At 43.8% G+C, this 23,172-nt stretch overlaps 1 protein-coding gene across 6 annotated transcripts in view; it reads left to right on the top strand.

Moving 5' to 3' along the window:
* The window catches only part of map4l (microtubule associated protein 4 like), an 83,743-nt gene that overhangs the window by 33,371 nt on the left and 27,200 nt on the right, over positions 1 to 23,172 (top strand). For 5 of the 6 annotated variants that reach the window (XM_035635026.2, XM_035635024.2, XM_035635025.2 and 2 more), the window contains exon 5: positions 2,227 to 3,411. In XM_035635026.2, the coding sequence (XP_035490919.1) occupies positions 2,227 to 3,411 (1,185 nt within the window). Of the gene's footprint in view, positions 1 to 2,226; positions 3,412 to 16,235; positions 18,215 to 23,172 lie in introns of those variants that run through there. The other variant, XM_035635022.2, reaches the window with a different exon arrangement.

Genomic DNA, 23,172 nt, shown 5'->3' with positions numbered 1-23,172 from the left:
TATCCATCTATCCATCTGTCCATCCTTTCTGTCTCTCGTTCTCCTCGAGCTGATGAAATGCTCGTCAGTAATGATGAAAATGAATGTGGCTTCAGAGGAGAAAGCAACACAAGGAGACCGCTGGAACAGACGAATGAAGGGATCATATCAGTGCAAGCTGAACATTTGTGTTTGTGTATTACAACTGGCATGTGCACAGTTCGCCATTGTTATGTGATTCTGTGTGATCAGTGTGGCATTTTGGGTCATTTTAGTGTTTCTGCATGTAACTAAATGACCCATGTTATTGCAATGATGTTTCAGACCTGCATGCATTTTTATTTAATCATGCATGCCAGACATCATTTGAAATACACTTGATTCATTTACATTGTTGATGTGCTTGAAAGCTCTTTTGCTGTTTGTTTCGCTCTGTTGTGTGCCAGCTCTGCACCCTGAATGATGATGATGATGATGATGATGATGATGATTACGGCAAATATTTGTTGTTTGATTGGCTTAAATCACATTCAATTTCAGACTCCAATCAGAATTTTCTGAAACTTTTTATTTTCACACAATATTTTGTGACCAAACAAATGATCTTTTAACATTTACTTCATCCATTGTACTTATATTATTGGGATTTATGTAAAATACACTCTCAATGAACAAAAGTAAATGATGTTAAAATACTGTTAGGCCTCTTTAAAAAGTAGATATATGGTAGACCTCCAGTCACAGACAGTTTTGGTTCTACAAAGTTAATATGGCCATTTACCAAGTCACATTTATTGTAAATCTAAATTAACAGTTGATTCAAACCATGGCACACATGGCCACAGCACAAGCAGATATAGCAATAAAGATAATCATAAAGCACCTGATGCCGAGTGCTGAGCCACTCGGCTGTTGTGAGCAGGCCCTCCAAGTATGTCACTTCATGTAAACTGATGATGCACATGTAGTTTTTACTGAAACATAATCCTTGACAGTCTATAACAGGTGAGTAAAACAAGAACTGGTTAAATGCACAGTATTTATAAAAGCAGGCACCATCACATACATCACATTTTATGGGAATGTTCGAATGGTTGTGCCAAGAGGAACCTAAAAGCAAACAGACTGTGGTTACTACGGCTGGAAACACTCATGGAAGCACACATTAAATTAACTATACCTTTTATACTGATGACATAAGCAGTGTAAGTAGGATAAGGGCCACGGTCAAATGTGTCATCTACGAGCAGCGCTAACTCGTGTACGATACATTAGAAGATGATCAGTAAGCACATGCTCTTTACAAATCCTGACCATTGACTGTTTATAAAAATGGACGTAGTCAGCGGGTCCGGAAAATGAAGCCAGGGGAGAAGGGCCTGAAGCCTGTATTCTCTGGAATGATCAACAGAGGGCGACTCCACTGGTTGCAAAAAGGAGTCTGTTTCTATAGAAGTCTTTGAGAAAATGACTCTACTTCTCAAGTGATATAATGTCAGTACAGATTTCCCTGAGGAGTTTATGGTCTCAATCACTAGTTTCAAGTCTTTTTCAATACAGCATGATGTTCATTTTGTAAATTATGGTCCCATTTAAAATAAAATAGACGGTAAAGCACGATATGCATTGGGGTGTGGATACAGCCTGATTGACAGCTGGTACTGTCCATTAGGTGCAGGTTGCAGGTGTGGGTGGACGTGCAGTGGACCAATTACCAGGCAGACCCACCCCCACTCCTCCAAATGTGGTTACTTATGGTTTAAAAAAAAAAACATGATTGCACTGGCCAAAATGCTCAATTTGAGGCTTTGAAAGGGAAGTTCACAAAGCAACATCACGGATTGCCACTTGATCCTGACACATTCCCTGAAATTGGCCCTAACCCAAGCAACCCTAATCCCAACCATTGTACTACCCCTACTGTATTTTATTCAACATTCACATTTGACATCCAAAAGGCATAACACTGTACATACATAACTGTATTGCATACCAATAATCAAACTTCTGCTATTGGTCCTTCTACAAATTCCCTTCCTTCCAATATCCCCTCAGCTTGTTTGAGTATAGCAGTTTTAATTAGACAAGTCGTAGCATTTATTTAGCCAACAATTTAGACCAGAGATAAACTTGACGTAACAACACCACCTATAGTAACCACAGTCTGGTGGCTTTCTGGTAGGTGATTCTCTTGACACAGTATGTGATCGGTTCCTCCTCTTATAAAACCCTCCCCCCCCTCGGCAGCTCCTGTCCTCTCTCCCGGCGGCTCAAATGACGACGTCAGTCCCACATCCTCCACCTCCGGAGAGAGCCCCGAGAGAGATGGGCCAGGGGGCGAGGCTGGCAAGCAGCAGCAGCAGCAGAGACGGCGTAAGAAGAGGAGGAAGGGCCGTGACGAGGTTTACGACTTCTTGGATAGCCAGGAGAAGAACGCCAGCCCGTCAGACAAGCCTGGGATTGACGATAGGGGCGTACAGGAGGCAGACGATAATGAAGATGAGGAGGAGAACTGGGAGTGGGAGATCAGAGAGAGTGGTGGAGGGGGTCGAGTAAAAGGCAGGAAGACTAAGAGTCGGGCAAGACTTCCACAGGAATGGGGAGCACCCCAGCAGCCTGTCTCCCCCACACTGGCGACAATCGCTCCTACCTGGGCTACACCTGCTCACTCTGATGCATCTGACCTCAAAGCTCCACACACCGACCCCGTCCCTGTTTTGCCCCCCGCCTGTGCACAAATACCCACGAGTTTCACAAACCATTCCCATGCTTGCCTGGTCACAGATTTGTCTCCACGCTCATACGAGCCTATGTGTGTAGACGATTTCCCCATGTCGGCGACAGACACGCGACAGGCAAACGAAGAGAAGGTGTCAAACAGCAAACCGGACGATAATGTTGGCAAAGCGGCTAGTGCGACGGCCACGATGAGTAGTTTAACTGGTGATGTGAGTGGTAGTCTGGCGATAATGACAGGGGACAGCCTGTGCCCAGTTTCCCAGACCTTCTCCTTCCTTGATTCGGTCCTCCAGACCCCTCAGGGCACCGCCCCCGACTCACAGACCAACACCCCCTCCCTTGCTACTGCCCCCCAGACAACCACCGCTCCCGCCTTTTCTGTTTCCAAGAGCTCCCCAGTCCTTACTCCTGCTCCCGCTTTGTCCACCATCCCAACTGCAGTGGGATCAGCCCTCAGTGTCGACGCTCAGCCTTTTGTGCCTGCAGCCACCCCAGCCGCGGCCCTCAGTTCAGCTTCTCCGAGTAGGAATGAAGCCCCTCCCACTTTGTCATCTGCCACCCCCCCCACAAGTGTAGCCACGCGCCCTAGCTCAGCCGCACAGCCTCCCTCCATCACCCCCGCAGCCCCTCCCACTCTTCCTGCACACTCAGAGCACCAGGAGTCCTCATCGCCACAGCTCCCCCCACTGGAAGGTTGGTGAACTACAGGGAAGATTATAAATAACGGCGGGGCTAATTTGAACGTGAGGGATTGTGGGCTGGGATAGCAGGATTTTCTACCTGTATGCATGGCTTGTCTGTTGGATTGAGCATCAGGCCTGCTTGGTGCTTGATCTATTCCTCTATATATCTGTAATAACCAAGGCCCGAGAGTTAAATGCTGAACCGCTTCTGTTTTAATCACTCCTTTAGATATTTTGTATTTAAAACACATCTAGAAATGGGTCTAGTCTCTGTTACCATTCACAAAACATGGGATCTCTTAAAATATTTAATGGAGAACATTTGAGTCATCTCAAACATCCACCAGACGTTAAGGACATTTGTGTCCAGGTATATCTCTCACCTCAGCTACTGGCATGAGTACGGGATACATATGTGCTGTGCTGATCGGGCCCTGTATTAATAAAACTGCAAGGGTAAACTGTGAAGTTGCCCGATTTGATTTCCCTCTGCCTGCCTCTGTGTATCTGTGCCCATGATCATAGCAATGTTAGTACCTCACCTGCCGCTTCTGGTAGCTCTACTGCCTGTGCTTGCTGTGCTGCCCTCTGTTTCGTGTGACCGTCAGCTCCATGTCTTCCTTTTCTCCGTCCATAGAAACACAAACATAACCTGGGTCCTTCCATGGCAACGCCAGCTTGCTTGTTAACTCAATAAACTCAATCATAGTTATGTCCAACAGCAGCTGCTATAGTTTAGGAACTGCACAGAGCCTTTACCAAGCTGCAGATGAGTAAACCGGGCTGTGACATTTAGAAAAATTTTGAAAATATGATGAGAACGAATTCATTAAAAATGTAAAACATGTTGTTTTGGATGGTAGGCACAACTTGCCATTATCTAGTTTTAGTCTTGGTGCCTCTTGCGGTACTCGCCGTACAAAATGGCCCAATTTTGACAGCTAAAGCTACCAGCTCTTTTGGTTTTTATTACAACAACCATGTAGAAGTCAACAGTCCAATGTCTAGTGCTCAGCCGGCGGCTTCTTTGGTCTGCCTGACCTCTCGTTCACTGGCAATGCTGAGTTTCAGGCCCGAGCACTACGTCCACATCCCACCGTCCACTGAAAGATGTGTTATTTTTTCCTGTGATTCGCGTCGTGCCCTGTCCTCAGCCCTTACTCACTCCTGAAACCTGACCGATACAAAATTTTCTCCGTAAAATGTGTGGCAATTGTTCTTTTGTACTAAACTGCATTGATCACGTAATCGAATCTAACCCTGTAGCTCTCACAGTGTGACACTAGGCCTGCAGGCTGACACAGCAGCGCTCACTAACACAGTGCTGTCTCTTGCGCTGGCCCTTTAACTGCAAAGACGGCAGGTGTCTGAAATGTCCTGCACTGTAACCAGAAATTCTTCATGGAGCTTTGAAGCATATCCGTGGCAAGTTCCAGCCCCGAGGAGATGTTGGGGTTTTCTGTTGAGAACTGTGTTTTTGAACGCAACGATCTCTGATTCTGAAGTGACTGATCACTCTCCTCTCTTCTCTCCCGCCCTCTTCTGCTTCTGTCTTCTGCCATCGCCGATGGGAACCGGAACAACAGGTAAGACACGTTTCTCTTTCAGCACTTTGTAGATTTTGTTCTCATGCGGGACTTTGCAGTGGATGTTGGACGCTGCGGATGCGCTGACGCCACAGCTGCGCCACTGTGATTGTGTTGTTTACCAGAGGGCAGTGGAGAATTTGAATATACAGCGTAGAGTTCACAGGACCAACTACAGGCGGGAACCAGTCTTTTGCTTTTTTAAAGAAGAAATGAAGAAAGAATTTTGTCACTGTCTAATATTGCTGGAATTTATGGTGTTTCTTAATTACCTCCACAAAGGAGGTAATAGTGATTGATTTGGTTTGTTTGATATTTTTCTGATAACAGGATTACTCAGAAAAGCTATGGACTGCGCTCTCCGAGTGCTCCTGTTTAAGTTGCGTCGGCATAGAATAACTTTGATCAAATCACCGTCATAAGGCACAAACGGAATCTCAATATCTAAGATGTCCCAGGTGACATCTGTTTACATGAAAAAGGAAGAAAAAAGAACAGACTTGCAAGCTAGTCGACACGGATTTAAGCATCTATCTGAGAGGATCAGGAGAGCAGGAGAATTTGTTGTTTTGGAACAATTCCATTCCCTCATGTTGTCCTTTACTGCTTGAGACTATCGAATTGTACTCTGACAGGGCACCGGGTGGCAGTATGTGACTGTGGAAAGATAATCCCAAAAAATGGAAGCATTCTCAGAGCCCAATCTGAATGTCTTTGGTCTTTCTCACCAAACAAAACAATTTAAATTTAAATAAGGGTTTTCAGATGTCTCACCTTTTGCTGTTATTATAATTCTTATGGAACAAATGAACATATAGATGATCTCAACTGTCCTAATTATCTGAAGAAAAACATGCTACAGTTCCATCTACTTTTGGATTTGCACCAAATCTGGCAACATGGAGCTTATCCAGAGATATGTATTTCTCAGCTGGTCCAATTGTATCTGTCGTTTTTTGTTTTTTTTTCAAGGTTGAAAACTAGATACCAGTTTGCCTAAGTGGGGTTTTCATGTTTTCCAAACATTAATGGGCATGGGCTACACAACTAGATACCTCTCTATTTTAGACACACGTGTATATAAGACATTTGAACATGTGCTTGGTAATTTGCCTGAATCAAAACACTATGTTTTAATAGTTTCGGTCAGTGACAGTTGGAGCATTGTGTCACCTTCCATTCAATGAAGGCTGCAAATGATTGGAGTTATGAATTAGGAACTGTATCTTTGCCATTATTGCATTTAGCAGTTTTTAGCGTGTTTAACATGGCAGATCTCCGGGGTCTAACACGGGTGTTACACAGTCGTCAGTGCAGATACCGTATGTGAGGCAATGTATATTTCCCAACCGGTCGCCGCAGATGTTCTGCCCACAACTGAGTCCAGTTGTGCTACAGGTTTCTTCCTGTTAAAAGGGAGGGCTTTTTTCTCTTGCTTTGCTCGTTGTGGGAACTGTTAGGTTTCTCTGCAATATTGTGAGGTCTCGACAAGGTATGTTGGGATTTGGCGCTACACAAATACAACTGAAGTGAATTGAAACTTGAATATTCCGAAAATTAGGTTTTTAACAGGATTGTCTCTCACCTATCTCACCGAGCAGGAACTCCGTGGTCCTGGGTTCATCCCTTTGCTCTGAGTCTGTTTGTTGAAAGGCCGTGTCTGTGGCGGAGGACAGCACCATCCTGCCCGGCCCCTCTGCTTGGTCACTCAGCGATCATGTGTCCCAGAGTGAGTGTGCCGCTCTACAGCTGGTCCTCTCTCAGTGCTGGACTAGACGGAGATCTGGTGCTGCCATGACATAATCATGCTTATATCATGGGATTTGAAAAAAAGGAGGTTAACAAGGTGTTAGTGTAAACAGAACACTGTGCTATTTTCAAACAGAAGCACTAGAGTCTGGCAGACATTTAGTTTTAACTGACCATAATAAAATAAAAGTTTTCGTCAATAAGTTGTTTTTTTTTGAATACTAATGTTTTTTATCATATGCAGATGCTCCCTGCTATATGAGCTTTATAAATGGCTGCTATCCTGTGCTTTAGTTCATTCCAAATTTACCACAAACATATTCCCATTTGTGTAAATCTGTAGCAGAGGCGTGGCACCGCCTCGGAAAATTAAGACTCTATTCTCATAATATTTTGACTTTTTACTTGCAATATCATGACTTTTTTTCTTGTTATAATACAACTTTATTCTTGTAATATTGTGACTTCATTCTCATGAATTTACGATTTTTTAGCCCTAATACGTTGTTTGATATAAAATATCAGACATAGATGACATGGTGTTGAGACTCATGAGGTGGTAATATTTAGAGCATATGTCTTCCTTTTCCTTCTATTTTTCTACGTGAAGAGCGAGACAGACAGATGTGTCGGACTGTTTGGCTTTGGCAGATGTATGCACCCGACTGACTCCCTTTAGTTTTTATTTATGTAAGTTCCATCTTTGACTTGTCTGTCAACCTGTACATCTCTTCTCTCAGATATAATATTGATGACTGCAGCTACTTTATGTTACCCTTACATAATGCAAGTAAGTCTTCAGGAAGACAAAAAAATGATGCCGTTTCAGTCTATTTTGTTCATGTGTAGTCAGCACGCACACACACACACACACACACACACACACTGACCTGGTTTTGTCCTTGACAGTGAGCCACTGAGATTGAATCAAAGTGAATCCTATAAATTGAGATCTTCACTAGGGACCAACATGTGTTGTGATTGGCTGCCCAACATTGCAGATAGATAATCATGTTGCAGTGTGTGTGTGTGTGTGTGTGTGTGTGTGTGTGTGTGTGTGTGCGTGTGTTAGTTGTGAAGCTCTGAGAGGGTTGTAGAGCCTCAGCGTTGCTCGCTGGCTCCACCAGGTGTCTGTTGGGAGGATTGCAGCTCTGACCATAAAGACCTGCAGCGAGAGACAAATGGCTGCAGATTGTGAGGAGCAATAACTGAGCAGCTTCTGGATGAGTCTGAATTGAAAGATTAGCAAATCATATGTAAAACATTTTGATATGTATATTTGGAGTTTTTTTCAAGTTTGATGCCCCTGGAGAAAATGTGCCTAGAAACTTTTTTTTCTTCCCTGCAACGTGTTACTGTTGAATGAGGCTGAAATGATTTGTCAGCGTATATGATTAGGTCATTCAAAGCAAAACTACATAGCAAGAGGTTTCCCCTCGTCACTGCACCAGCAGCAGCAACAGCCTGGACTGTTGACACAAGGCCCGTTGGCTCATAGATTAATACTGTCGTCTCCAGATTCATCAGACCAGACTACGGTTTCTCAGTCTTCATCTGTCCAGGGGTTGGCGAGTATGTGTCGCTGCAACCCTCAGGTCTCTGCTCTTGGCTGAGAGGAGCTGAACCCCTGATGTGGTCATGTAATGAAACGACAATTATGTTCATTTTGGGGCTATCTGTTGGTTTAAGCTTCATGACATCTGGTACTTCTGATACTGTTATTTCTCCTAGGTCTGTAACATTTTGTGTATGACCAAAGCCTTCATGGAAAATCCCATGTGTGGTTCTCCTCAGCCACTCACCACACTGTTCTCTCTTCACACATTAGACTGCTCAATCATCATGAGGGCTCATATAGTTTCCCTGCATGTGATTGATCTATGAGGTGGCTTCCCCCTGCTTGATGCCACTCGTGGGGGGCTAATGAAAATCCTACTTTGCAGCCTCTGCTATAGCTGCATTTTCCTCGCGACTGAGCCCGACACGAGCACTGCAACCGGCAGGAGCACATTTGAGACACCTTGGTGACCGGGTCGAAGGTTGACATCTGTAACTGCGACCTTTTGCCCCATTCCTGCCGGTACTTTCTGTCGTCCGTATATTTATGCTGGATTTTGGCCTTTTGTCGCTGACACATAACATCATCTGCAGTGTATAGAGGCCAGCGCTCTTCTCTCTTTGTTTGAAGTCACATTGTTCTTGATTTTAGGTTCCTGTAATTAAACACTGTATTCTGTCTTTCAAACCAGTTTTAGCTCGCAGAGGGAGAGGCGGACGAGATTAAAGCCACTTGAGCAAGAAGTGGGCTAAAGCAGAGTTTTTGGAAAAGGAATTTCCAATTGTCCTCCTTTTCTCCTTCCTTTCACCCCTATTTATTTTTCCTCTTTTTCAAATCTCTGCTGCCAATTCTGCCTGGTTCTCTTTCTAATTATTTCAGTTAATTTTCTTTTTCCCTCTCTTACTTCTGCCTTGACTTTTTTCCCACTCTGCTCCTCTCTCCTCCCTTCCTCAATCAATCTTCTCTTCATCTATTGCCCTTCATCATTTGTCATCTTTGTCTATTCCGGGATTTTTCTGTCTCCCTCCCTCTCTGTGTCTTCCTCACTCCCTGAACTCCCTCTTTCTTCTCCCCTCTCTCCTTGCCCTTTCTCTTCTCGTCTCTCTTGCTCCTCCATCTCAACCCGTTCTGTTGCCACCGTCCATGTCACGTCTTCCTCCTCGTGCCCAGACTCTCTGTGTCACTGGCATCATAATTATCACTGCAAGGGGCGGAGGGGAGCATTGGAGGTTACGGGGATGTTGGTGGGGGAGTGGGGGAGGCGTTGTCAGGGAGACATGGGAGGCGGTTGCCGTGGAAACAAAGAGACTCTGCAAGTGAGGGATGGAGGAGAGGTGGACTGGGTGTGACAGTCAGTGAGGTTGAGGAGTAAAAATAGAAACGCTCTGACAAGATCCCCCTCCCTCCTTCTCTTCCTCCCTTCCCCACACCTCCAATCCCCCCACCACCCAACCCCTTTCTCTCTCTCTCCTTCTCTCTCTCTCTCTCTCTCTCTCTCTCTCTGTCTGCCCAGCAGCATGGGCTATCAGCTGTAGGAGTCCTCTCTCTGTTTCCTCCATCTCAAGCTGATGATCAACAATCTGTGACCTTCAAAAGGACGTACAGTGACTTACAATGATGTTTACCTCTGTAGAAAGACACCAGAGCATCAAATTTCATTTAGGCCTTTCCTATAAACAGTTGATAATGTTCTCCTGCTTTTGAATGTAACCTGCCTTTCTTTGAATCCCACATAGTCTTTGTGCTCTAGCTTGTAAACTGCTGAATTGCTAAGTTTTGTTATTTTGTAGTTTCAGTTTAATAACCTAACATTTATAATGATTCAACTTTTCAGACCAGATTTGCACCATACTTTTTTAAAGTTACAACGGAAATACTGTGAATCACAAAACAAAATTGCTCAAATACAAATAATTAAAATAAAACATACAAAGACATCAAGATCGTAACAATAAAAGCCAGCTAAAGAACTCATATCAGAGCAAAATTGTCTGCCACTACTGTAAAAAAAAAGTCAATAGACAGAGCCAACAATGAATAAACAATTAGGGGGTCAAGGGTTTCTATTATTTTGACCACCCCATTTATATCATTGAGGCTAGGCTATAGCACCAGACACACTGTATAAGGCAATACAGCCCACCTGCAGGACAGCCTCCAAAAGGACCATACAGTTGAATCAACACCTCTCTTAAGACCGTTTCAGTGATTATATCCTTCAGGAAGGGAGGATTTATCCCAGGACTGCTGTATTCGACTGCATTAGTTTTAGCTATGTGTACCTGATAAACGGCCAACTGAGTGTGCATTATCTAATACATCTTCAGTCAGGTTGGGGATGATCCTTGTTTTTCTCAGCATCAAAAATCCACTGTCTTAAATCTCCCCTAGAATTCCCTGCTCCGTCACTGACGCTCATCCACAAGCCCACTCTGCACTACTGAAGTAAATCTTTAACATTCGTGTTCGCAGCTCCATCAGAATGTCCTTTTCTGTAGACACAGTGGTGCTGTGAGACAAATGCTAACATCAGCATGCTAATATGCTGACGGGGACAATGCTAACACGCTGCCTCCGTGACTCTGTCCCACCTGCTTAACATTTGCACCGGATGCTAAGCAGATACAATGTTTTTGTTGACCATCTAGCATTGTAGCGTGCTAACATTTGCTAATTAGCGGTAAAGATAAAGTAAAGCTGCGGTTGATTGAAGGTTATCAGTTTTGCAGATGTTTGATCATAAGCCTAAGCACTGGACAGACTATAAGTCTGACCAGAGGCTAGATGAAAGGGCAACGTGCATCATCCGTGCATAATTGATACGTACACACAATTTTGTTCCGATTGATCCTGTAGATGTTGAGGTATTTAATGAGATGGGCCTAAAGTAGGCTGTTGAGAGTTTGACCTGCTGGCAGCATTAGGTAGAAACATAGAGGATTGCTTAATATATTAGGATTGATCCCCCGAGCACCATGGCTATCTGTATCAAATTGAACTGCAATCCATCTGATGGGCTAGTTGTTGAGACTCAGTATTTCAATAAAGGCCTTAAAGGTCAATCTCATTGTAGCGGTACAGAGGGGGTGGGCATGCCACCGTTTCGATTTTACCTGAACGGCTGTATTAGACTTTGTAAAACCCTGTTGCATAAGCTCTCAGGTTATAGAAATAACAGCTCCTAAATTTTTGATATCTCAGACCAAAATGCAAAACGTATTGGCTTTAGAGTTAGCAGTTACGGGTCCTGCACGTAGGTTTTCAGTGCTGCATCAATGTTGACAAAAACAATATATCAGTCATGACAGATCAGTCATTGTAAATTGGTGATGAAATAAAAAACAAAATTACAGTTTATTCCGATCTGGCCCTCAGACTTTTGTCCCCTTAGTCTTTAGGCTTAATCTTGTCAAACACTACATTCACGTCAAAGTGAATATCATATATTTGTGTCTGGTAAAAACTTATCGGGATATTGATTAGCATTTACAGTTCGCCTGCAGATTTAAGCAATGAATAGGCCAGTGCAGGTCCATGGGCCCTGGTTCGGTAACAGGCAGAATATGTAGTCATGTGAGGGAGTTAAAAATTGGAGACAGCATCATCATTGAACAATGCGTAAACACTCCTGAGTGAAGGATGAGTCATCAACCTTTATTTCAGGAAGAGGAAAAAAATGGGGATATTGATGTAAAAATGCTATGATGTTGATTTTCTTGACATATGTTTAGTAAATCAGGAGATTAATAAACAATTAACTCTCGAAATATGTATTTTTCATTTCATGGGGTCGGATTAACAGGAAATTTAGCTATTCTTGGATATCAGGAGGAAAATGAAGTGGAACGTGTGGCAGCAGAGCAAACATTTCCATAGAAGTGTCAATCGGACATAAAATTGACCTCTCTCCATGCAGCCGCAGTGAAACTGAAATCAGCAGGATAATCAGATAAAAGGTCACTTCCAGAGGCTTTCAGAGATGGCAACTTGAAAATGAATGGACATACTCTAAAGTACTTTCTTCCCCAGCATATGGATTAAAAAAAAGAAATCTGAGTTGATCCATAACCTCGCCACAGTGATATGGATTTGAGAAGGAAAGAATTAAAGATAGAAGTTTGCAGATAAATGTAAAATTTAATTTCCAGGCTCTTATCTTGAGCTTCTTCTGAACTGGTAGAACCTTGGCTGTCGTACGTGCAAATGTCTCTGCACCTTTGAATGTTAGCACAAGCTCGGAGCCTGACCCAAACTTCAACAGAGGCATCCCGTAGATTTCTTGCATAACGCCCGTCCTTTCCCAGCCTATTTGTTCCCAAACAACTGCCTGATGTCTTCTGCCTGGCTCCCTCTCCCTCTGTGGTTACAGTAGACAAGTTGTTTATGGAGGATTATGCAATAATTCTCATTCATTTCCAGTCATGCTTGACAGGATGTGCCTGGCATCTTGGCACAGACCATGGAGGCTTTGGGGTTACAGAGGGGTTGGTGGAAGACAGTCCGCTGTCATGTGCAGTGCAGCCGTTTGCCAATATTTTTCATCGAGCATTTGTTTCAAGTAGAGTCTCAAAGCAGGTGCATGACCTAAATCTTAACATTAACCACCGTCAACAAAGTTACTGTCAGTGCTTTCTGCCCCTCAAGATTAGCAATCTATAGCTGGCAAACCTTTTGGTGGCACCGACATAAAAGAGACGAATACTGCCATCCTAAGACGAGTAACGTGATGCCTGAACATGATCTTCGTCCATTGGAAATACTGTTCCATGCTTCAAGCAACCAGAAGAATTTCCAGTAGAGACGCTGTCAAGGGAGAGCAGTGATTTCCAGATGGTTGCACTCCTTCAAGTCAATTCATGCTCTCTGCAGCGTGCGTGGTGTTCAGAACATGACGCACAGAATATCATTAGGTCACTCTGAAAAAAACATCATCAGTCAACGTGCTGAGAATGTAGCTGTAGATTTCATCATGTGTCATTTAAGCCTGCAGTTTTATGTAAGTGTAATGTACTGATAGTCAAAAGTATTGTAGCCTACGCAGTTTCTCAGTGAAGTCCAAAAAGTCTGAGGAAAGAGAACATGCAGATGGAGAGGCAGTGTGGGGGGATGAGACCCTCAGCCAGCACAATTTGAATCCTTCCAAATCTGTTGTACAAATCCTAAGCAGAGGGTTTTGGGGTACTGTGACATTGTTGAAGTAGAAAACTCTACAGTTCTTCTTAGGATGGAGGACGTAGAAACCTATGTCAACTTACCTAACTGTATAGTTTCCAATAGTGATATTGTCTGTTTGAACTTCACCCTGTATTAATCATGTATCAATTTTAGGGGAATTAATATCATTGAAATGGTCTTATTCCTTGAAAACAATCACAGACCATGTGGAACAGTTGGTAAAGCACAAAGTAAGATGAAGGCACTAAGTGTAGGAAAGAGGACCAATGTAGGCTTGAATCCCAGCTGAAGTGTCCAGCAGTGTTCCTCTGCCCCAGTTTTTGTTTTTTTTTAAAAAATGGTTTACCAGTTTTACACACAGTAAGACTGAGCAAAGGCGGAGCGTTTCCAGTTCTGCGCCGTAGAAAAAAATGACAGACCTTCAGCACAGCAGACATTTTTGATCTGCCACAGCAGTCAAAGGACAGGTGAATAATTGATAACATGAATGATAACCCAGTTCCATTTAGATGTCTTAGTAACCATGCCAGCATTACCTACCAGGACCCGTTAAAGGGGCAGTAAGCGATTCTGTGGTATGGGAGTCCGACGCACTAACCACTAGAGTTGCAGCGCCCACCCGCTTGCACGTCTCTTAACCTTTGTAAAACGATTTTTACACTCGATTTTGCACTCGCATTTCTGTGTGGTGTGGTGCGGTGCGCACTTTTTCGTCTGTTTTCGATTGACAGAGCCTGGCTTTGTGTGTGCGCAAAAAATAATCTGGGTTTTCGGCGCACACACAAAAGCAACAGCCGACGGACGGTGAGGAAATATTTGCAGTGTATTACTTTAGATTCGCTCACTGCCCCTTTAACTAGCTAATATTGTTGGAATGCGGCCGCACTTTGTGTTTTAATGGCTACATTTGTGCTCTTGTGCCTGCTTGTGTCTCTAAAAGGCCAAATTCTGATCATGTGTCCGAGGTGCTTTTTCGCAGTTTTCGTGTTTGGTATTTGACTGTTCCATTGAAACATTAAAGCTGTCAGTGGGTAGCTCGGTCAAGTTTTTATGGCTAACTTGTAACAGAAACGTAGACTGCTCCTTGCCGTCCTCTTTTTCTTTGGCCTCCCAAAGAATGTACCGCAGATATATATTCACTGGGATCCTGGCTGGATCCATAACTCGTGAGAAAAACACCTCGACGAGATGTGACTTCATTCCCCTGTCACATCTTTACTTTGGCTCTCTGCCATCTTGCTCTAAGAAGGCGGAGTGGCTTGCAAAGTGTGTTGCCTGTACACGCGCAGGGGGCCAATATACTCACAGTCTGCAGTTACTTAAACGGTTTTACAAGGGAAGACAAAACAAGTGAGCCGAATGTAGCAAGTACACCCTGGGTTCAGGCTACGTGGCCTTTTCGACGCAAGACGCACAAAGACTATTGGTGTACCAGTCTGGAAGTTAATATGAAAGAGTTTGCCCAACGAGTCTTCTTCTAATCTGGTCGTGTTTTGGACCCGTGTGCTCGCAACGAGCTAACAGCTGCAGCGTGTAGCCTCTTTGACCCTCTGTTAGCTGCCTCGTGTTGATTCCGAAAACCCACATATCAAACTGCTAATCACAAGACTTCTCCCACAGCTGCAGCTGCTTGGCAATCAGGCAACGTGATTCACCTTTGTGAGCCGCAACCGTTTCATAGAGCCAGTACTTTACCCTTTTCCATGTGGTATATCACATCGGGGAAATTATAGCCCCATGGTATCTCTAGAATTTGAATTTGAGAGCACTGAAGTTGTTATTTCTCATTGTTGTTTTTTTTTCTTTTCTCCAATGATTAATACCATGCCTTTCAGCAGCCCGAACGTCAGCCCGGCCCAAATTTATCACCAAAAGATTTTGCAATTGCAATCAGCAGCTGGTTTCCAATCTGTACTTCGTAAATCATCACGCACTCGATGCCTTATCTTACACAATATGTGCAGTCGATATGTCTGAGGCGCCTTCATTCTTAGAATAGTGAAAATGTTTCACCTGTTAGCTGAGCCGCTCTGTCTTCCCTTTTGCGTGCAATGAATTGCACCTTTATTCACTCAAATGAATTAATCCAATCAGGGAAATCAGTCACACTAATTATGGTAAGAGGGTAAAGTGAAAATGTGACATGCGGAAAAATAAAGGTAGAAATTAATAAAACAAGGGCGCATTCGTGGCCCAGAGTCGCTTCGCGTGTACAGTGTCCTCTCATGACGGCAGTGTGGTAAATTATGGCCTAAAAATGTATTTGAAGTTATTTTTCTGTGGCTGGTTGATATAAGAAAGAGAATAAGTCCAGACGATTACAGTCTGCAGTGATGTCTCACTAATCTCTTTATGTGTCTCTCACTGTGTATCAACCAGTGAGCAGTTGCTGTCATATGGCAGCTGAGCAACTGTGACAGCCATTGATCTGTCTGTGTGAGCATGTACGTATGCCACGGTTTGTCTGTGTGCGTGCGCGTGTGCGTGCGCGCGTGTGTTTTCTTGTGTCATTATGTGTGTATGCTTGTGCATGTTTGTCGCCAAGGGCTAGATGCTGAAATTTTGGTCCTGCGAATGAGGGAATATTCAGGGCTGTCATGTGACTGTGTGATGTCAGAGAGAGAGAGAGAGAGAGGAAGAGAGAGGGAGGGAGGGAGGGAGAGCAAGGTGCAATTTAGCCCCACAGCTGATCCATGCAGTGCTCAGAGAGAAGCCGAGACGAACAGACACACACGCTCATTCTCACACGCACTCCTTTTGCTTCGCCTGTAAACACACATAGATTTTATACAAATCTGCACAGTTACACACACACACACACACTCAACTCTGATCCATTACGTAAAGAAAGGATACATTGCTTCCTCTACTTTCCAAGCTCATAACACTTTGGACACTGAGGACGTTTTTGCCTCCTGGACAAGAATAAAGCGACACTTTCTGGAGAAAGAAAAGAGAAGGAGACATGAGGAAAAACTGAAGACAGGGGCAAGGAAGAACTAAAACTACAAAGAAAGATAAAGAAAAAGAAGTTAACGAGAGAAAAGGACAAGAGAGAAAGCCAGAAAAAGAGCAATACAAGAGGACCAGACAACATTGCAGGAGAATGTCCTTCCTGTCTGGCTCGCCGTGGAAGCAGCCTGGTGTTATTAGTAGCAGCGGGTATGGACAGTCTTCCAGTGGGCAGCAGCGGCAGCAGCAGCATGAACAACAGCAACACAAACCTCTCAGTGCCATCTCTGGTGCCAACACCCCCACAGTCGTGGCCTCCTCTCTGCTGTCACCTTCCAGCCCGGCCCCTGCCCAGCACAGTGAGTGGCACAGCCAAGGCCAGATGGCACCTGGGGGGCAGGTTGCGGCCGCCGCCACCGCCCAGGGGGGACTTAGAACAACAGAAGATGAGGTTAAATTAGGGAGAAGCAGGACTGGGGGTGTGTGGTCTGGGGCAGTGGCAGAGGCACCGACATCTGCAAGCATGCCAGCACTGAAGATAGAGGACGAGGGTTCCAGAAGGGGGAGGCTGAAGGTGGAAGGAAACGTGTTGGAAGGGGCAGTGGAGTCATTAGGTAGTGCAGGACAAAGCCCCAGCAGCCACTTGTCTTCCTACTCCTCCCCATCATCTGCATTACCCTCTCCTTCTATCTCACCTGGGAAATCACTTCCAGATTCTACACTATACCCTAAACCTACAACAAAACCAAACTGTGGACCAGGTGATCTGCAACAAAATTATACAGGCAGCAAAGATGGATTTTACATCCAAGGACATCAAATGACTTCACAAGACCAGTGCTTGCTTCCTCCTCTAAAACACGCCCCAGGGCTTGAGGAGAGAAACTCATCTAGCCCTTCCTTCGCGGCTGGTACCATTTCAAGTGTAGGAAATAAAGAGGATGAGAAGAAATCTGTCAGTTCCCCTAAATGTCGAGGCCTTCACGGAAGTCTAAAAGAAAATTTAGTAGCAGGTCTGAGTGGAAATCAAACCCTGAAGGCAACCTCAGGAAAGCAAAGTGTTGATACACAGCCTGTTGGTACTGCTCCTGCTGCTGATCCAACGGGGGGTAAAGCTGGTGCCACTGCAGGGGCCACAGCAGGCTTACCACCAGCCTCAGCTAACAAAGCTAAAGTTGGTTTTGGGGTAGGTTTAGGGGAGAGTGGTATGGAGAGAGACAACACAAGCCATGCTGAAAATAGAGGGGTAGGGGCGGGTATTTCACCTAGTATAGGCAAAATAGAGAGTGAGATTGCAATCCATGACCTCTCAAAGGATTTAAATCGTGTTGATGATGGGAGAGTGGGTTCATCTGCGACATTAAATAGAGAAAAAAAAACTAGCCAGGGCAGAGAATTCCCACAGCGGACTACAGTGAGACGCGCAATGTCTGACTGCTCACACCTGTCTGTTCCCATGGTAATGGCTGGAACGTACCCCATCAGTATTGGAGGCTCACCAGTGATGACGCCCAACGTGTCGAATTTTGCCATGATGGGATCAGCTTGCCCGCCGAGGGTGCCTTACCCACACGTCGCTGTCCGACGCTCATTCACGGTCATGGATGGTGCAGAAGCTGCTGCTGCAATGGCGACCATGATGTCATCCCAGTTAATGACATCGCCTATATTGCCGTCATCCCCACCTCCTAGGAGGTACCATGGGAGCTGCGAGACCAACTTTTTACTTCCTGTTCCGCCCCCTGCAGGAATGTCTATTAACAGCAACCAAGATAATACACTGAACACACAGGGTAAGAGTTCCATCTTCTGTGCTTGTGTGTCTTTGGGTTGAGTCATGTCATATTACATGATAAAGAATTCTCTCAGCCTTGGCCTCGAAACTTCCAACCTGATCTTTGACTTGTTCAGCGATTCTTATAGGTCTGGTGCTTTGCCTATTGATGGTCTTTTCCAGCCCTGGAAAACAGTTGACTAGAGCTTAGTTGGCAAAAATGCTTGTGTTGTCTTAATACTAAGGCGTTTTAGCTACTATGAGACATTCAAGAAAATCTGCAACAAACCTATAAGAGCCATGCAGATGTACAAATAGTTTTAAGTTGACTGACGGACATAGTCACTTAAATTGACATTTGTCTTCGATCCAACACTGGAAACTTGTAGGAGCAACGAAAGCTAACCAATCCAAATTCTTCTGGTCCTTAAGTGCTATGTCTGTAGCCCCTACGTGTATTTTCAGGAGGTGTGCATCAGGCTCTGTGTTGTTGCTTCACCATAATCCCTTAATGTGTAGCTGTGAATCAAGCTTTAAATTCAAGAGTTAACCTGATTGACCTGCAGAAGTACCTGCTGTTATTTGTTTTTTTGCCTATTGATATCATGGCTACGACAGAATGGATCATGAGGACTGTGGGTTGAGGAACATGTGAATATCATTATACAGTTAAGCTCACGTGGGCCTCTAGCACTTTATGTCCTTCTTGCCACTACAGCTCACCTGAGCATGTGTCACATACAGCAGCTGTTGTTACAGCTCAATATCATTTGGTCAAATAGAGGTTGCTGGCTGTGCCTTCTTTTGCAATATTAGCTGTGTCTGAAAAGAAGTGGATTCTAGAGAATTAAGGACAGGTTCTTTTGATGAGGGAGTGTGAGCAAGCGTTGTTACCTCTTGTTACTGATAATAATGACCGTCCCTTTCTTGACCTTGAAATTTTTCTGTGCCTGTATTTTGGTGCCAAGCCTGATGTGCATTGTGCACAGGTGGGAGGAGAGGAGCAAAGAAACAAGTGTCAGGTTTATTCCGATGAAGCACAGCAAAGCCAGGTTGTTGGTGTTGCCGCGCCGTCTGAGAACCACGTCAGTTTCTGAAGCGGCGTCACACAACAGTGGTTTTCAGTGTGTCATGTTTTTTTTTATTCTTGATGTGTTGTACATTGTTACATCACATTTATACTAAAAGAGTTTTGGATTGATTCAATCATGTAAACCACAAATGGTCTTTTTTTATCGTTTATCTCCTTAATTAGCTGTTGTTTTTTAAAAACAGCAACATACTGTGGTGATGTGTGTTTGGATCGTGCAGCTCTGTGCCATCCATACAAAAACTCACTGTGATTGTCTCAGCTGTTTTACAGCATTGAGAGCATTTGCATGACTGGCTGACACTTAACAGCAGAAAACAAGTGTTGACGCAGTCGTAGTTGGTTTGAATATTATCTGGAATATTCAGGTTTCTTTGCACAGGAAGTATACAGTACTCACTGAATGTTCAAAATGTTTAGAATGCCCAAGTTTGTTTGTATTAATAATGAAATCACTTAGAACAAATTGAAACCCCAAAAATCTAACCAATTATCAGTATTAACACTTAAAGTGACAGTCAGCAATTATAATCCAATACATTTTGTAAAATTGAGCGAATTTTTCCTCACAGTCCGCTTTTCAGTGAGTTTGTAGTGAGTTAGGGGAGTTTCGGAAAAGTTCAGATGGTAACTATCACACTGACTTTAGTTTGAAGAAACTAAGGTCACCAGTGTTCCAGTATTGTTTGACTGGTTGATTCTGAGAAGTGTTCCGAATGGGTTGAGGGAAAGAAAAAGTCTTCACGTCAATTACCTCAAAGGTTAAAGCCCTTTTCATCGTCCTCTCCTCCTCCTCCAGGAGGTTCAGTAAGGCAAATCGATATGGAGGAAATAGGTTTTTTTCCAGGGCTCACATCATCACTATATTTCATTTAATTTCATAAATGTCATACAGATATTATCACATCTTTGTATTTTATTGCATTCTTTGAAATGACAGCTTGATTTACACAAACTGAAGCTAAGAGTGGTGTTACAGCAAAAGAAAGAGGGTAAGGTGTGTTTAGCGAGATGGCAGAGGATTATGGGAGGACCAGTCTAGGGTTTAGAGCTTGATTGAATGAATGCTGATTCGCATGATAGACTGATTACATAGCTCCCTATAACAATGTTAATGAATAAGGACTCGTCCATGAATGTATTCATTTAATATCTCCCTGATTGTAACGTATTCTATTCATTTTTGTTCAGTATATACTCTATGTTTATCTCTCTATGTAGAGGTCTATCCAACCATCTAGAAATGTCTGGTCTGTTTTTCAGACTGCAGTCGACAGAGACAGAATGGGGCATTGATTAGACATTGACTCTGGCTGTACTCATTCAAATATAGAGCAGCTATTTCTAGCATCGCATGTGTGAGCGCACGCGGATATGTGTGTGTGTAGGTGAAGAGCTTCAAGTGACGATTGAGAATTTTACAGATTTGAAAGGCACACGCCCCCACAGACACACTGACAGCAGACTGCAACTTATGATATTGTTGTTGTTTTTTTCAACTATCCCACAAATAGATCACAGCTGCACAACGACACAAACAGTGCCAACAGTTGAGACAAATTACAAAATACAGACAAACGCTTGACTGATTACATTAACTTTTAGCTTGTAGCATGTTGGCATCTTGTAAATGTGTGGTTGCAGAAGAGTGAAGGTGAACAGCTGCACCAGGGGCATGTGGACAGGCAGGAGGTCCACACAGCTGTAGGAGGGGGCAGCAGTGCCACTGTTTTAAACCAAAGCCACATCTTTGTATGGATTTTTTTTTCTAGAACAGACATTTCAAGGAAAAATGTCTCCATTAAATGAATAGGACTCAAGGGGATTTATCTGAAGAATCTACTGTAATGTTCATAATTGTTTCATAAGTGTGTAATCAACTGAAAGAAAGAATTGTGTTTTTATATCTGCATTGGGAGGGCGGACTTCCTCGGAGTCTGCCATGATGCACCGCCTTGTTTCTGCAGTAGCTCAGATCAGAGAAACAACACACTGGCTTTAGAGAGGACCTTTTACATTTTATGTCACCACAAGATGCCATGAAATTCTTCATACTGAACCTTTGAGGAAACTCTTCAAAGGTTTCATTCAGTAGAGATGACTTCTTAAGGCAAGGCAAGGCAATAAGTATATTCCAACAACAAGGCAATTCAAAGTGCTCTACATAACACATTCAAATTTTTGGGAAGAAACACATAAAATGACATTATAATACAACCATTAAAAAGAGAAAATAAAACATGCTAAAGTAGAATAACACAGGTTGTAAGTTGAAATCCTTAAGATTCCATCCTTGCTAAATTTGGCGACACTCTTGGTTACTGGAAATAAGAGCAGAGTGTGGTTTGATAAAATTTTGAGTCAATAATAAATGCAACCACAGTGTGATTTAATGCTGCACATTGCATTAATTAGTAATTTACAACAGCAGGGCATAATCAAGTTGACTTTGGTGAGGAGTTGGAAGCGTGCAGGCTATCACCTGGAAAAGTACCAAAACAAACAACAACTTTTAACAAAGACTGAATGCTCCAGACACGTTTCAGATTTGTGTTAGTGAGGTCAGTGGAAAACGTGTTCAAAGTCATAAATGCACTTTTGCAACACTTCTTATCAAATCTCTATGACCAATAAACAAAACTAGTTTGTCTCACCAGCTCTTTAGTTTAAAACAATAGTATTAAATATACAATATTACAACACTCTTTCCTAAGCAAGACTCTTAACTCAGTACTTTGTAGATGACCATTTAGCAGCAAGTGCAGCTTCAAGTCCTCTTGCACACCTGGATTTGGTTAGTTCCTCCCAAACTTTGGCTGAGCCAATGGATGACAGGCAGAGGTGTTTTCTTGGCTGCATGATATGGGTTGTGCTCAATCAGATGAAATGTGCCCACGTCTTGTGTTCACTCTAGAGCAGGTTTTCTTCAAGGGCCTCTTTTAATTTGGCTGCATTCATCCTTTCCTCAATTCTGACCAGTCTCCCTGGCCCTGCTGCTGAGAGCTACCCCCACAACATGATGCTGCCACCACCATGCTCCACCATAGTGATGGTTTTAGCCAGGTGTTGAGCAGTGCCTGTGTGTTCGCCAGACATTGGAGCCCTGCCCAAACAATTCAGAGCTTCTATCTAGCCCCTGTGCCATTAAGGCCGGGTTGATGGAGTGCAAGGACCTCATTACCTGGTGTGCTCAGTTGGGCTGGGTGGCCAACGCTAGGAAGTGTCCTGGTGGTTCCAAACTTCCGAGGCCACATTAGCCTGGCTTAGATAATCAAATGTGGCTGTTGGCCGGACACAGCTTGTGCAACACTCGTTTTTTACTGCGTACTCCAGTGGAGAGCAAGTGTTCAGTGAAACAGAAAAGGAGATGGTGTGTGTGTGTGTGTGTGTGTGTGTGTGTGTGTGTGTGTGTGTGTGTGTGTGTGTGTGTGTGTGTGTGTGTGTGTACTTATATTACCCCATGTTGTGGGAACATGAATCCGTTTACACAGAGTCATTTACCTTATGGGAACAGAAAGTACGTCCCCATAAGGCAAATCATTCAATTCTGGGGGGAGGTTATGTTTAGGTCCACGCTTGGGTTTGGGTTAAATGAGTAGTGGTAAGGGTAAGCCAGGAAACAAGACTGGTCGTGTGTGTGTGTGTGTGTGTGTGTGTGTGTGTGTGTGTGTGTGTGTGTGTGTGTGTGTGTGTGTGTGTGTGCGTGTGTGCGTGTGCGTGTGGACAAGGCAGCCTGCAGCAAAATATCCTTGCACCAGCTCCATGTCTGTATTAGTCATGCTCTGATTTACGTGGCAGTCAACTCTTTCTCTCTGTTTCTCTCTGTCACAAACACACACACAGCTGGTGGTCATGTAGCGTGGTAATAGATGGATCATCTGTGTTTT

Source organism: Scophthalmus maximus, chromosome 5 (assembly GCF_022379125.1).
Source record: "Scophthalmus maximus strain ysfricsl-2021 chromosome 5, ASM2237912v1, whole genome shotgun sequence".
Lineage (NCBI taxonomy): Eukaryota > Metazoa > Chordata > Actinopteri > Pleuronectiformes > Scophthalmidae > Scophthalmus > Scophthalmus maximus.
Note: the sequence above shows the minus strand (reverse complement) of the source record. Positions and strands in the feature narration are given on the sequence as shown.